General features: G+C 33.0%; 1 protein-coding gene across 1 annotated transcript in view; it reads right to left on the bottom strand.

Moving 5' to 3' along the window:
• The window catches only part of AGBL3 (AGBL carboxypeptidase 3), a 55,639-nt gene that overhangs the window by 20,678 nt on the left and 17,817 nt on the right, over positions 1-17,144 (bottom strand). The window contains exons 6-11 of the mRNA XM_045564849.1: positions 15,310-15,448; positions 12,994-13,773; positions 9,086-9,248; positions 3,805-3,931; positions 2,689-2,789; positions 2,352-2,464 (exon numbers count right to left, since the gene is read on the bottom strand). Of these exons, the coding sequence (XP_045420805.1) occupies positions 2,352-2,464; positions 2,689-2,789; positions 3,805-3,931; positions 9,086-9,248; positions 12,994-13,773; positions 15,310-15,448 (1,423 nt within the window). The remainder of the gene's footprint in view (positions 1-2,351; positions 2,465-2,688; positions 2,790-3,804; positions 3,932-9,085; positions 9,249-12,993; positions 13,774-15,309; positions 15,449-17,144) is intronic.

The following is a 17,144-nucleotide window of genomic DNA, read 5'->3' on the forward strand; positions in this document are numbered from 1 at the left end:
TTGCAAACATATATCTTATAAGGGGTTAATCTCCAAAATATATAAGGAACTCCTACAACTTAACAGCAAAAGAAAACAAACAAAACAAACAAACAAAAAAATAAACATAAAAACCCCAATAACCCAGTTTAAAAATGGGCTAAATACTTGAATAGATATTTTTCCAAGGAAGGCATACAAATGGCCAACAGGTGTATGAAAAAAGGTGCTCAACATCATTAAACATCAGGAAAATGCAAATCAAAACCACAATGAGATATCACCTTACATGTGTCAGGATGGCTATTATCAAAAAAACAAAAGATAGCAAGCGTTGGGGAGGATCTTGAGAAATCGGAACCCCTGTACACTATTGATGAGAATGCAAAATGGGAAAGCTGCTATTGAAAACAGTATAAAAGTTCCTCAAAAAACTACAAATAGAACTATCATATGATCCAGCAATGCTACTTCTGGGTATTTACTCCCTAAAATTGAAATCCAGATTCTGAAGAGGTATTAGCACTTCTATGTTTGTTGCAGCACTATTCACAATAGCCAAGACATGGAGACAATCTTAATATTCACCAACGGATGAAGGATAAAGATGATGATCTTTCTACATACAGTGGAATACTATTCAGCTTTTAAAAAGAAGAAAATTTTGCAATATGCAGCAACATGGATGAACTTGGAATACATTTTGCTTAGTGAAATAAGCCAGTCACAGAAAGACAAAAACTGCATAATTCCATGTATGTGAAGTATCTAAAATAGTCAAATCCATAAAATAAAAGAGTGGAATGCTGGTTTCTAGCGGTGGTGGGGAAAAAATAGGAGTTTCTAATTAATGGGTATAGTATTTCAGTTAATCAAGATGAATAAACTCAAGAGATCTGCTCTATAACTTTGTATGTATAATATATTGTACACTTAAAATTTTAAGAGGGTAGATTTTATGCTAAGTATTCTTACCACAATAAAATAAAAAATAAAATAAAATAAACAGCAATCTACTGCAATGCTGGGGGAAGAAAACACTAAACATACTCTCATCTTACGATCTAGCAATCATGCTCCTGGGTATCTACCCAAAGGAGTCAAAAACTTACATCTACACAAAAATCTGCACACGGTTGTTTAGAGCAGCTTTATTCACAATTGCCAACACTTGGAAGCAACCAAGGTGCCCTTCAGTGGGTGAATGGATAAATAAATTGTTACATTCGGACAGTGGAATATTACTCAATGCTAAAAAGAAATGAGCTATAAAGCCATGAAAAGACATGGAGGAAACTTTCACTTATTACTAAATGAAAGAAGCCAATCTGAAAAGGCTACATACCAGAAGATTCCAACTATATGACATTCTGTAAAAGGCAAAACTATGGAGATAGTTAAAAAGATCTGTGGGTATCAGGAGTTAGAGAAGCAGGGATGAGTAAATGGATTCTTAGGGTAAATCCATACAGTGAAAATACTCTGTATGTTACTTTAAAGGTGGATACATGTCATTATAAATTTGTGCAAACCTGTAGAATGTACAACACCAAGAGTGAACCCTGTGGCAGGGTGTGGTAGCTCACGCCTGTAATCCTAGCACTCTGGGAGGCTGAGGAGGGAGGATTGCTTGAGCTAAGGAGTTTGAGACCAGCCTGAGCAAGATCGAGACCCTGTCTCTATTATGAATAGAAAAATTAGCTGGGTGTTGTGGCACATGCCTATGGTCCCAGCTACTGGGGATGCTGAGGAAAGAGGATTGCTTGAGACCAGAAGTTTGAAGTTGCAGTGAGCTATGATGACACCATTGCACTTTACCCAGGGCCACAGAGTGAGACTCTGTGTCAAAAAAAAAAAAAAAAAAAGAGTGAATGCTTTGTATATTATGAACTTTGAGTGATAATGATGTGTCAATGTAGACTCATTAACTGTAACATATGTACCACTGTGGTAGGAAATGTTGATGATGGGAATGCTATGCATGTGTGGGGATAAGGGATATATTGGAAATCTGTGTACTTTCCACTCAATTTTGCTGTGAAACTAAAACAGCTTTAAAACTAAATAAAGTCTCTTAAAAACTAAAGTCTATTACAAAAAGAGAAACAAAAACAAAAGCAAATAAAAAACAATTTGGTTATGTCTTTCATATACAATTAGTACATTATACACAGTAATGCTCATATTACTTGAATAAAAGAATAAATTAAATGAACTCTTGATGAAGTCTGGCCAAAATAATGTGAATGGGAAATTTTTTTCCCACTTATAGTCGGGATTTTCAGTTGAGAATTGACAATAATATCTTATTATTATAAAGAGCATAGTAAAACAGCACAACACATTGCATTACTTCACTAGCCTTGAGTTACCTAGACTCTGGATCCAATGTAATTTCTATCATAGAAGTATCTGAATCATCAAAGACTTTTTCCAAGTTTCTATGTTTTTCCATTTCTTCTAATTCTTTCAGGCACTGATAATACTAGGGGAAAATGATAAATTAATTCATTATAAAATAACATTATTTCTTAATTAAACTATTTGAATATTTATAGACACCTAGTACAATAGTTATTGGGGCATTAAGTACCCCAAACCAAGAGCTCTGTTAGGATATTAAAGGGAAAAACTGCCATAGGCCCACAAGCAGGCTGTGTTTATTTGCTAGGCTGGAATCTGATGCATTATCAAATGGACTTTACATACCTTGGTACGGTCAGGATCACAATAGTCCAACAGAGAATCACAAAAATGGTATCCCATTGACCCCAAGTCTTTTGTGGTGAAATGAGTGCCTCGCTTATTACCTAAAACATCAATAAGTTTATCCTTGAGGATAAGTTAATTTTTTCTTAGCAGGTAGGCCTAAATTGTAAAACAGAGAGTATAAACATAACATTGATATGATTCCATAACCTGTCCTTTGGATTTTCTTCTCTAGGGCAGGACATTTTACAGCTTATTGCTTTCCCTTGTTTCTTTTCTACCAATTGGACCAAAGCTGACTTAACGCAGATTAGTTTATGTTGTAAGGCAGAAGAAAATTCAATAAGACAGTTATGGAATATTTGGTTACCAGTTATAAATAGCCCTAACAATCACTCTGAGAAAAACGTGGGTAAAGATTTTATGAGACAATGTTTTCTTCATCATGAATAATGTTATATCAGCTTCAAGGTGCTTTAGAAACTGGCTGGAAATTACATATATGCGTTTCCAGCACTTTCCTTTGAGTTGATACATTTTCTGACAATGTGACAATTATCTTAATATGTAGTATTCTATATCCATATATCCTAACAGTGATATGCTAGACGTGACTAAAAGATTTCTTAAATGAGACTACAGAGTACACTTTTATTTTTTATTCAGGGAACCAAGTGCTTCCATTTAAACATAAATTGATCAAAAAAGCTGTCTATTTTGCCTTGCAAATAGCAAATTCAACCCCCCCCCATTTCTACCATGTATTTTAGGTATGTGTGTTGCTTTTTCTTGAAATCATTAGGAACCTACATTTTTAAAAAATCTGCAGCAACCCCCTTAAACATAACAATCATTTAAAGATTAGTTTATTATACAACTAATTATTCTATCTACATACTAAAACTTTCCTTTTTAAACAAAAGGAAATGATGAAATAGAGATACTATACAGTGGAAGTTTAACTATTCATTCTATTTATAGAATTGATTAAATATCAGTATGTATTTAAGTGGGAAGAAAGTGATCACTATCAAATTGTCTATATTATTAACTTTACATTAAAAATACCTTTGGTTTAAAGCTCTGAGAGCTGAGAATGAGAAAACTTGGTCTTACCCAGAGTAGATCCACAAAAGGTGGCCTCCATGGTAAAGCTGTTTCTGATTCCCATTTTCCACATTACTACCCTTCCTGTTCCTTCTTTGTTCTTCTGAATATTAAACTTGCAAGCTGAGAATGAAAACTGAAAAGAAGCAAATAAAAATGAGACTCGTTGTCCTGGTACCTACATCATTTTTAGGAAGTAAGATTGAAAATGAAAAAGTAGTTGTGCGAATCTGTAATTTTCACTAAAACTTCAGGAGCTACTTTTTATTTCCTGACCCATTGGAAAAATTCATTTTAAGGATGATATATCTATAGGTTTCACATTTCTGAAACCTATAGATTCTAATTCCTGCAATTTAAAATTTACTTTTTAGCTTTATATAACATGTGTATTCAAAATCAGTTTATTAATGCTTGCTACTGTTGGGATAAGATCTTATATTTTTAAAAAGTTCTGGGAAGGGGTTCAAACATATGTAGGAATAATATTAGTGCTGGAGATCTCCAGAAATAGAATAGAGGTTCTTTATTTTCATAAGAAAGACCATTCAAAAGATGTCCTGAAACAATGTCTACAAAGATATCAATATCTACAAAGAGATTTTTTGGGTAAATTTATTTTTTAATTAACTTACAATAAATTGATGTTTCTATGTTCCATTCTGTGTATTTCAGCACATGTATAGATTGGTGTAACCACCACCACAATCAGAATACAGAACAGTTCTATTGCCCCTAAAAAACCTCCTCGTGCTACCCCGTTTGCAGTCACACCCTCCTGCCACCTTTAACACTTGGAAACTATTGATTTGCTTTCTTTCACTAGTTTTTTTCTTCAAGATTGTCATATAAATGGAATCATGCAGTATGTAACATTTTTAGACTGACTTCTTTGGCTTAGTATAACACCTTTGAGATTTATTTAAGCTATCGCCTGTATGAATATTCATTCCTTTTTATTGCTGAGTACTATTTCACTGTATGGATGTACTAAAATTCACCAGTTAAAGGACAGTTATCCACTCACGAGTTAAAGAACATTGGATTGTTTCCAGCTTTTGGTAGTTACAATAGAGCTGCTATAAACATTTGGGTGTACATGTTTACATATGAATGTAAGTTTTCATTTCTCTAGGGTAAATACCTAGGAATGGGATTGCTGGATCATATAAGTGTACATTTAACTTTATAAGAAAATGCTAAGTTATTTTCTAAAATTCTATACCGTTTTGCATTCCTATCAACAATGTATAGTATGAGGGTTCCGCTTGCTCCAAATTCTTGTTAGCAGTTGGGATAGTCAGTATTTTTTATTTTAGCAATTCTAATAGGTGTGTGATTGTATCTTCTCATGGTTTAAATTGCAGTTCCCAAATGGCTAATGATGTCATACATCTTTTCATGTGCTTATTTGCTGTCATAGATCCTTTTTGGTGAAGTGTGTATTCAAGATTATTGCCAGTTTAAATTGGCTTATTTGTTTTGTTACTATTGAGTTATTCTGGATATAAGTTCTTTGTTAGATATATGATTGCAAATATTTTCTCCTATCTGTAGCTTATCTTTGCATCCTGTCTTAACAGGATCTTTCACAGAGCAGAAGGATTAATTTTGATGAAGTCCAGTGTATCAATTTGTTATGATCCAATGGATCATGCTTTTGGTATATGTTTAAGAACTTTTTTGCCTAATTCCATGTCATATACTTTTTCTTCTATGATTTCTTATAAAAGTTTTATAGCTTTACATTTTACATTTACGGTGGAGGATTTTTGTTTTTGTTTTTCATAGGGATGTCCAATTATTCTAACACCATTTATTGAATGCTTTTTTCCCATTAAATTTCCTGAGTACCTTTATCAAAAGGCCACATATGTGGCCGTCTATTACTAGACTTCCCATTCTGTACTATTGCTCCAAGTGTTTATACAGTTCCTATTACCACACTGTCTTGATTACTGTAGTTTTTTACTGTCTTAAAATTTGATAGTGTGATTCCTTCGACTTTATTTTTTTTCAAAATTGTTTTGCCTATTTTAGTTCCTTTGTATTTTCTTATCAATTTTAGAATCAGGTTGTTTATATTTACAAACAATTATGCTGTGATTTTGTTTGGAATTTTGTTACAGCTATAGATCAATTTGGGGACTTGATAGCTTACTGTGTCCAGTTTTCCAATCTATAATACCGCATGTTTTTCCATTTATTTGGTTTTTTGATTTACATCATCAATTTTTTTAGATATTTTGTTAGATTTATAACTCAGTATTTATTTTGGACCTATGTTTTGTTAGGTTTATAACTAAGTATTTATTTTGGAGCTATGGTAAAAATAAGATTGTTTTTAATTTTGGTTTCCAATTATTTATTGTGAGAATATAGAAATGCAGTTGTTTTTTGTGGGTTTACCTTGTATCCTATAACCTTGCTGAACTTACTTTTTAGTTCTAGGAGTTTTTATGTGGGTCACTTTGGATTTTCTATATAGACAATCATGTTGCTTTCATTACTTCTTTTTCCAGTCTGCCTACTTTGATTTCTTTCTTTCTTTTTTCTTTTTTTACCTTATTGCACTGGTAAAAACCTCTCGTACAAGGCTGCATGGAGAGGGTAAGAGGGAACATCCTTGTCTTGTTCCTGACCTAAGGAGGAAAACATTCAGTAACTTTCATCCTTAAGTATGTTGTTAACTAGTCTTTTGTAGATGTCTTTTATCAGGTTGAGAAAGTACTTTTCATTCTTTATTTGCTGAAAGTTTTTATCATAAATGGATGCAGAATTTTGTTAAAAGTTTTTTCTACATTAATTGATGTGATAACACAGGTTTTCTTCTTTAGACTTTTAATGTTGTGGATTACACTGATTAATTTTCAAATATGGAATCAGCCTTACATTCTTGAAATAAACCTCATTGGGTCATGATATGTTATTTCTTTTATGTATTGGTGGACTTAATATGCTAACATTTTATTGAGGATTTTTAAAATCTATGTTCATGAGGGCTATTTGTCTACAATTTTCTCTTCTTGCACTGTGTTTACTTTCCTTGGTATCACGATAATCCTGGAAAAGATTGTGTCTTTAAATTTTTGTTAGAATGGTTCAGTGAATCTATACGGATCTGCAGATTTCTTTTTGGTAAGTTTCTTTTTGAAATGCTTTTTAGGACTATTCAGATTATCTGTTTCACCTCGAGTGAGTTTGGGTAGTTTTGTAGTTTTTGGGGAATTGGTTCATTTCATTTAAGTTATTAAATTTATGTGCATAGAGTTGAGTTTTTTCTTATTGTCCTTTAATGCCTGCAGTCTGTAGTTACACTCCTTTTTCATTTTTGATATTGGTAATTTGTGTCATTATTGTCTTCGCTTCCTCCTCCTCTTCCTCCTACTCCTTCTGGTCAGTCTTGGTAAAGTTTTATCAGTTTTACTGATCTTTTCCAAACACAAGCTTTCTGTTTAACTGATTTTCTCCATAATTTTTCTGTTTCTAATTTCATTAATCTGCTTTTATCTTAATTATCTGCTTCCTTCTGCTGGTTTTGGGTTTACCTTGTCTTTCTTTTTCTAGTTTCTTATGGGGGAAATTTAGATTATTGATTTGAGACCTTTGTTCTTTTCTAATATAAGCATTTAATGCTATACATTTTCTTGTAAGTACTACCACGTTAGCTCAATTTCACAAAACTTGATGTTGTATATTTTCATTTCCTTCGGTTCAAAATATACTCTAATCTTCCTTGAGAGTTCCTCTTTGGTCTATGGATTATTTAGAAATGTGGTTTCATTTCTACATGTTTGAAGATTTTCCTCTTATATTTCTTTTATTGATTTCAAGCCTAATGTCATTATGGCCAGAAAAATACTTTGTATGATTTTATTTTTTTTTTATTTTTATTTATTTATTTATTTATTTTTTATTTTAATTCTTTAAATGTGTTAAGGTTTGTTTTAAACCAGGATACGATCTTTATTGGTGACTGTTCCATCGCATTTGAATATAATGTATATTCTGCTGTTCAGCATAGTGTTCTGGAAACATGTCAGTTAAATCAGTTGGTTGATGGTCTTGTCCAGTTGTTATATATCCTTGTTTATTGTCTATCTACCAATTACAGATTACTGAGAAAGGAATTTGGAATCTCCAACTATAGTTGTGGATTTACACAAAGAAATTTCAATAAGAAGCACTTAGCAGAAAATGTAGACATGGAAGCCTCTGTATTTCAAGTAAATTTTATATTATGTGAAGACCTGTTTAAATGGCAGACTGGTTGTTTGTTATGCTCAAGAAATTGGTCTGTTTAATCTAAAGCATAATAGATTAGAGATCTAAGATCCAATGAATATTTCAATAGACAAATATTAAAATATCTTAGTAACATGGGATCATTTTATAGGAGAAATAAACTATATCTAACAGTATTGAGAGAAATAAACTATATGGGAAATATATAGGAAGCCATTCCTATATAAATTTGGTTTATATAGGGACCTATCTCTATACAAATTTGGTTTCTCTGATCTTTCTTTGTGAAGGAATGAATCCTATTTGGGCAATAAACCTGTGCTTCCTGTAAATAGTTATTTTTACCAGATCGTTCTTTCTTTTTTATGTCTTTGGGCTCCAACTATCCATGGAAGACTATGAGTACTTCCCCATAAGTCCTTTATGATTGAATTGGTTGGTTGAAAACTTAATGGAACATCTTCAGGAATTTTCTTTGCTATGTTAAAATATTTTCTCTAACGAATAGTTAAAATAATTTTCACATCTTTGTAAATGAATGGCTCCAACATCTCCTCAGTCTTTAAAAATAATAATACAACTATTTTTTTCTCATTTTAATTTCTATAATTTTTTGAAATATTGGTTATTGAACTGATTTTTTTCCTGGTAAAATTATAATAGATACTTTAAAGAAATTATTATACATTCCTTAAGAGCATAATCTTTAACCTGTATAATTTAGGCACTCAATGAATATTAAAACAATAAAAAATAAGGCCTCAAGACTGACTGATAAAATGACTAATCAAGGAATCTTTCCAAAGGTAAAATGGTGGTGGCATTAAACTGGTAGGATTTGGGGCAGTTTTGTCTTTTTTTTCCTCATATTTTCAAATTATTGGCTGCTAAACAGTTCTATATAGTTGATTTCTTATGGCAAATTATATAAACCAGTCACAGTAACTAAATTAAAAAGCAGTTTACTGAACAGGATTATCCATTCTGCTGTCCCACGTGGGCAACATTTAGTAAAGGAAAAGTTACAATCTTAAAAGATGCTTACTTTATCAGGACAGTTTTTGCTCAGCATAAGTGGAAAGATTCGTTGCTGTAAGTATAACGCTTTAGATCTCTTACTACCATCACAGCCATACATGAAGATATTCTCTTTCCTACTATGGCCGTGAAGATCACAATATAAAAGAACCTCTTGTTTCTCCATCAGTCTGTCAAGAAGGAAAAGAATAAATTATTAAATTTTACTTCTGCATTTTTCTTCTATGGGCACAACTATGGATTTACAAATGTAATATCCAGATAAATAGAATTTTTTATATCCTAGCTTTCATCTTATGTCTCTTCATATCTATATGCCTATTATTAATACACTTTTTACTTAAAAATCTACAATAATTTACTATTAACCATATATAAAATCTGAATGCTGTCATCATTCATTATAAGGACAAAATTTAACTTACTCCCAAAACATTCTTCAGCAAGATCTCCCTGATTTTTATTACAGTTTTCCCACTCACGTCTTTGCCCATTACCTTTCATATAAATTCTGACTAAAATACCTTCCTTCTTCATCTTTGTAAATGTAAATATTATCCTCTATCCTTCAAGACTGACCGCATGTCTCACTTCCTTTACAATTAGTCAAGCCCATGGATTTTTCTCTCTTTGAACTCCTGTAGCATTTAATATGGGTACCATATACTTGGTACTTGCCTAGGAAAGTTTTCATATTTTTTGATATATAAGCTCATTAGGATGGGGAATGCTTCAAATCATCTAGAACAATACTGTGCACATAATTAAGTGCCCAAATATTTGTTAAAAACTGAGTGCCTGATGAATTGGTGCTGAAGCCAATCAATATTTAATCCTTATTAATGTGGTGACTAAATATCATTTTGAGAAAAATGGTACTAAAGTTTGAATTGATTTTTTCCAGTAGATTGCTAATAAATATTTTAAAGAAATTATTATACAATCCTTAATAGCACAATCCATAGTCTCTATAATTTAACACTCAATTAATATAAAAATAACAAAAAATAAACCCCCCAAACCGATTGATGAAAATCATTCGTAAAGGAGGCTTTCAAAAGATAAAAGAGTGGTGGTGTGTTAAGGTGGTAGATTATTATATTACTTAGATAATCAGAATTGCATGTACTACTTGTTATATCTGGAAAGATAAATACCAAAGTATTAGCAATGGTATTTATAATAATATGAAATGTATTACATTTATAACAAAATAACAAAAACATTAAAACCTAAAATAAAAACATTCAAAGCATTGTTTCTATTAGAAATAATATTCCTTTAAACTATAATGAAATACCAAACTAAAACTCGTTACATGTATTAATTTAGTGCCCTTTCTCATTTAGTGCCTAATAAATTCTAATTGATAACATAAGACTAACATAAAGCCACTAAATGATCATTGTGAGTTTTTAGAAAACTAGCTAGATTATAAGGCATTGATATCAAGTTAAGTTCTTAAATATAAAACATGCTATACATTTTTTAAATCAAAAATTCCCTATTAGTGATCTTTCGACTTCTTGTGAGTCAAAAGAAATATCTATTTTTAAATAATTAACTCCCAAAGAAATGCTATACTGCTGAAGTAAAACAGGATATTAGGCTCTCTCATCTTACATTAATTTAAATAATTTTAGAAACAGTTTGGATTTTCTTCTTACCCACAGGTAATTAAGATATTCTAAGTATTTTATACCAAGTACCCTATACTAAGAGCTACACTCTCTTATTCTAATATGCTTTAAGTATACTTAATCTTAGATATACTTATAGGTGCTCACTTTTCCACACATATGTGACTGATTTCTTATCCTACTTATCTCCGTATGATTAATTGTATTAAGGTATTTCTCTTTCTTAGAAGTCTTTTCGAAACTTGCTGAATAGACTCCTGCCTTAACCTTCTTTACAAGGCAATCTGAGAAGAACTGAGACATTTAACAAAGTTTCCATAGAGACAAGCCAAAGGGCCTTGACCTGTAATCCATTGTGTGTCAGACCAGGGACCCTTAATGTCAAAGAGCATTAAGTAGACATTATAGATATTCTAATAGACATTCCATTGGTGCCACATATATTATTTATGTATAAAAATATATTACGTTATATAATAAATGCCCAAAGAAATGCTATACTGCTGAAGCGAAAGAGGATATTGGTTTCTTTCATCTTACATTAAATTACTTTATATATGTCCATGTGTGTATATATAAAATAAACTTTACTTTGGAATAATTTTAGGTTTATACAACAGTTGCAAAAAGAGAGAGTTCTTGTATATCCCTCACCCAGTTTTCCCTAATGTTAACATAGTGCATGACCACAGCACATTGTTAAAAATGAAGAAAACAACATTGGTACATTACTATTAACTAAAGTACCAACTTTATTTGGATTGCCCTAGTTTTTTTTTTTTTAATTAATGCCTCTTTTCTATTACAGAATCCAACCCAGGACACCACATTGCATTTATTTAGTCAGCTCCGTTTTTATTATTTGCCATCACTGGAAAAATAAAGAAGTCACAGGTTATTTATTTATTTAATCACTTAAAACATATCCTAAATGCCTTCAAGGAATCCTGGAATCCACATTTTTGAGGGGTATAAATCCAGGGTTTTTGTTCCTTATTGTGGGGCTCTGCACTTTACTCCCTATGTGCCTAAGTAGATAAAAGGATTGATATGAAAGTGAAAGTTAAGGCTGAACTCTCTAAGACAGTAGGAGCCATGACAGGTATTAATACTTCTAAATATGTCAGCTCCTCTGAGGACCTGGAGGTATCCTTGGGATCCTTGGCTTTGTAACATGGTTCTTTTGTGCTTGACCCTGTGAGGCGCCCTGGTAACAAAAAGCTGGATAAGGATGTAAACATTCTCTATAATAGTACTAATTACTGTGACCTTTGAATAACCCTAAATTGTTTACAAAGAGTTTTCACATCTACATCTGCTTAAAATTAACAACTTTTTTTCTTTTTACACTAGAGAAAACACTGAATACACTAGAGAAATCACTGAATACATTTAGAGCTTTCAGTGGTCCAGATCCTATTCTGAGTACTTTAGTAATAATTTTCACATTTAATTCTACTGTCTTTGAGGCAAGTATTATTATTTCTATCTTATAAATGACAAAACTGAGACTTATATTGGTTTTTAAATTGCACAGGGTCACACAATTAATAACTGATATAGCAGGAATTCCAATGTGATATGCTTAACTCCAAAGTCCATGCTCTTAACCCAAAAGGTTAAGAGCCTTTGAACTTGAAATGGATGTTCTCTGATGCCAATAAATCTTTCTGCTGTAGCACATGTCTATTCCTGATTATTATTACCTGAATCTATCAAAGAATTCACCCATTCAACAAATAATTATATGTTATGTGCATTTTACTGTTCTAGATTCTTAAATTCTAGAAAATTTAAAGCTGTTCAATTTTTTAGGGGCAAATGAGACTATTGTTCATGAAGTTTAAATAATTATGTAACCTGATAATCAAAAAGACTCATAGAGCAATGTATGAGCAACACAGTGCCAGAAGGCTCTGTGAGATGTAATTAATTTTCACATATAAAGGATTCAAGGATCCCAGTGTAAACATCAATGGTACTGTTAGCTTTATTGAGAAACCAAATTTGGGATATACAAGTTTATCTATTAGTTTCACAGAGCCATCAAAACATTCTGGAGTCTATTTCATTATTTAAGAGAAGGCTAATGAATCCAGTGGCATAATGCCAGAAGAGTATAGAATAAGAGTTGAGAAGAATGGGGAAAAATACAGTAGTTATATAGTAAACTATCTTAAGAAAAGTTCGAGTAAAATGAGTGGGACTGTGGGAGCAAAATTCTTACTACCAAGGTTATGAAATAAGCAGAGAGGTAATTTGAAGCTTATTTTACCTACGGATCATGTTCCGGGTATACCATACAGAAGGACAAGATTCCTTCAGGACAGATGTATAATTACGGTTTAAATCCCGTCCAGCTAAGGAACACCGATAATTTCCCACAATCACACCATCTGGATTCAGCATGGGCACCACCTTGAAGACGAAAGTGTCCCGAAGCAACTGTGCATCACTTGAGTCTCCTAAAATATAATCTAGGAAGCCTTTCATAATCCAAGAGCTGTTGGATTCCCCTGGATGGACCCTTGCGGTCAGAATCACGGCCTTGCGGGTTCTCGAGTCAGTGTTCTTCAAGGGGGTAGTGATTGTTAAAACATACACCATGTTCCTAGCAAGTGTGTGGCACAGGACACGTATTTTACAAAACTTTGACCGTACTGGGTCATTATTGATGCCAGAAAGGTAGTCTTGCAGATTGGTGTAAGTGTAGGGATAGCAGTGAGCAAAGTAGCAAGTATCTTTGTTGTGTGGAAATTGAAATGTCCACGTAAGAGAGAAATAATGGCGCCCATCTTGCCCAGGGTTGTTCCTATAATATTTGATTTGGTCTCCTATTCTCTGCCAGCCAATATGATGAGCCTTGGCTTCTTTCTCAGAATAGAACAGTGGGCGCATACCCCGATTGTAAAGACTAGCAGGCTTGGTGAAATTGACAATAGTGAATCTGTAGACTATTCCTGCTTGGGTATTAGTGACTTGGAAATAGTACCACTGGGTGTGTTTGTGTGTGAAGAGGTCAGGGCGCAAAGTCAGCTGGTATTCATGTTCTTCCCTGATACACAAGAAAGGACGAGAAAAGAAGCACATAAGAATGTAAAAATGACATTCAAGTTTAAATTAAATAAGGAAAATTATTTTTACCTATTCACAGAAAGTTTTTTAGAAAACAATGTTCATTTAGGCAGTATCCAATAGCAAGTAACTAAAAACATAAAGGTTGTAAAATTTTGTCTTTTATTGGGTGAGAAACTGCTTCTATGCTAATTCTAAAGCCTTTTTATCTCTTTGTAATTCAAAAGAGCACATAAAAACATGAGTATTTGATAAAATTTATATATTTCAACCCAATTATATTTTCTATAAAAGAAATGATTAAAGAGTTAGTGAAACTGAAACAAAGTCTAAGGATTCTAGGCCGGGGGCGCGGTGGCTCACGCCTGTAATCCTAGCACTCTGGGAGGCCGAGGCGGGTGGATCGCTTGAGGTCTGGCGTTCAAGACCAGCCTGAGCAAGAGCAAGACCCCGTCTCTACTAAAAATAGAAAGAAATTATCTGGACAACTAAAAATCTATATAGAAAAAATTAGCCGGGCATGGTGGCGCATGCCTGTAGTCCCAGCTACTCGGGAGGCTGAGGCAGGAGGATTGTTTAAGCCGAGGAGTCTGAGGTTGCTGTGAGCTAGGCTGATGCCACGGCACTCATTCTAGCCTGGGCAACAAAGCGAGACTCTGTCTCAAAAAAAAAAAAAAAGTCTAAGGATTCTTATTTTACTTGGACATATATTCCTATTTTCTGTTAGATTCTAATTCTAGGAATATATTAATAAAATATCATAGAGAGGTTAAAAAACATAAATTATTAAATAATATGATCACATAGATTACAAAATTTGAACTTCTTGAGGATAAGAACTGCATTTGATAACTATTTGCATCCCCATACTCAGTCATTGGAGATGTTTAAATAAAGGCAAATATAATAATTCCACTAGAACATTATTTATATACATAACAATCTTGCCTAGCTAGTTGTGACTCTTTTTACCAAGTAATTTTCTATTCTGTCAGCACTATGTACTTAGTATATGTGCATGTGTGTATAGTTGTAAATAATGACCTACCAATAGATGAAACAAATGTTGCAGAACTTGAAAGCTGTTGAACTGAGGTGATGGGTATATGGTAGTGAATGTAGAATTGTATTATTCTCTGTACTTAGGTGTATGTTAAAAAATTTCCATAATAAATATTTTTTAGATAAATGAATGCCCTTGGGATATTTTATGGAACATTCATTACGAGAACTATTCAATTCAAAACTTTGAGAAGCACTGGTTATGTGTGTGACAATTCATAGCACCATAATGAAAATGTATAGTACAGAAACCTGCTTAAATTTAACTCATATTTCTCAAAATTATTTTAATTCAGAACCTTTTATACATGCCCCTCCAATAATTCCTAAATAGCATCTATACTTCAAAGAATTACAGTTTAATAATGGTTACTAAGAACTTTAATGTACCTGATACAGAAAATAATAAATGGTTGATGGTCTAGCTCCTTGAATAAAAATAATTAAAACCTACACTTTGACTACCTTCTGTAGATTACCACTCTCAAACCTTGCTTCAAACATCAAAGTGTTGTCACAGGAATCCACAGGTTGCTTCAAGGGTGTTCGGTTGCCCCCAACTCGAGAATATACAAAACAGGGCTCTTTGTAAGCTGATGAGAGAAGAAGACCATAGAGATGTCAAAACATGCCTATAATATGCAGGTATAGAATTTGGAGCAATAGTCTATGGCCATACCATCCTATTCATGCTGGATCTCATCTGAGCTAGGAAGAATTTGGAGCAATAGTACAAGGACCGTAAATTTTAAAGTAATTTGGCACTAATTTACACAGATTTATGTTGAAGTAAGAGAGTCTAGGAGTCTTTAGACTAGAAAGGTAATGCCTAAAATAAGTTTGTATATTTCTCACATTAAAAATATTCATTTTACCAGCCTGGGCAAGAGCGAGACCCTATCTCTACTAAAAATAGAAAGAAATTATCTGGCCAACTAAAAATATATATAGAAAAAATTAGCCGGGCATGGTGGCGCATGCCTGTAGTCCCAGCTACTCAGGAGGCTGAGGCAGGAGGATTGCTTAAGCCCAGGAGTTTGAGATTGCTGTGAGCTAGGCTGATGCCATGGCACTCTAGCCCAGGCAACAGAGCGAGACTCTGTCTCAAAACAAACAAACAACAACAACAAAAAATATTCATTCTACTTCTGGTCATGATGCAGTAGTTCTGAACTTGTCCTTTCACTGTAAATGATTATAATGCAGGACAAAAAATAAGAGCTGTTGTCATGCATTTGGACAACACATAGAATAGAACTACATAGGGTCATTGAAAGAAGAGTCAGCTGACGTGGAAAACTTCATTGTTTTCTTATTTTAAGAAATTGTCACAGCCACTCCAATCTTCAGCAACCACCACCCTGATCAATTAGCTGCCATCAATGTTAAGGCAAGACCCTCCACCAGCAAAAAGAATGTGCTTTTCTGAAGGATCAGATGATTGTTAGCATTTTTTAGCAATAGAGTATTTTTAATGAAGGAATATACATTGTTTTTTAAATATCATGCTATTATTGCATACTTAATAGGCTATAGTATAGTGTGAACGTAACTTATATGCACTGGCAAACCAAAAAATTTGTGTGAATAAAATTATGTGAATAAGCAAACATCACTTTATTACCATATTCACTTTATTGCAGTGGTCCAGAAGCAAACCCACAATATCTATGAAGCATGCCTATATAACTTATGGCTGACTTCTTATCAAAGACAACAGATGCTACAAGACAATGGAAAAATATCTTTAAAGAAAAAAGTTGACTTAGAATTCTATATCCAGTGAGAATGTCCTTCAAAAAATGATGGAAGAAAATTTAAAGCATTTCTAAAGAAAGACGGAACATAAGCACTAGCTTTCCTGGGGAAGTCTACCAAGGAATAGTCTAGCAAGAAATATTCAGTTAAAATTTTAACCAATTGGTAAAAGTTGAGTGGGGGCTAGTAAAGAATATAGAATCTCAGGAATGATATAAGGGATATAAAGGCATAAAGGAATTTTATACCCACTCAGTCTTTTCTCATTGACCTCACCAAGTACTCACAAAAAAAACATTGGTGACAGTCCTGAGAAAGCACCATGTATGGCATAGATGTGGGGAAGCGAGTAGCAGCCAAAGCAAGAAAAGCACAAAACCCTGCCCAAATCATTCTCCCCTATCTCCCTTGTGGAACAAAAACCTTAAATTATTGGGGTAAGGACAATGATCACTGTTACACTTAGGGTACTGGTAAAAAGAAACAGATTTTGTTCCATTGGTTTATGTCTCTACTTTTGTACCAATACCA

This window comes from Lemur catta, chromosome 11, assembly GCF_020740605.2.
Source record: "Lemur catta isolate mLemCat1 chromosome 11, mLemCat1.pri, whole genome shotgun sequence".
Taxonomy (NCBI): Eukaryota; Metazoa; Chordata; class Mammalia; order Primates; family Lemuridae; genus Lemur; species Lemur catta.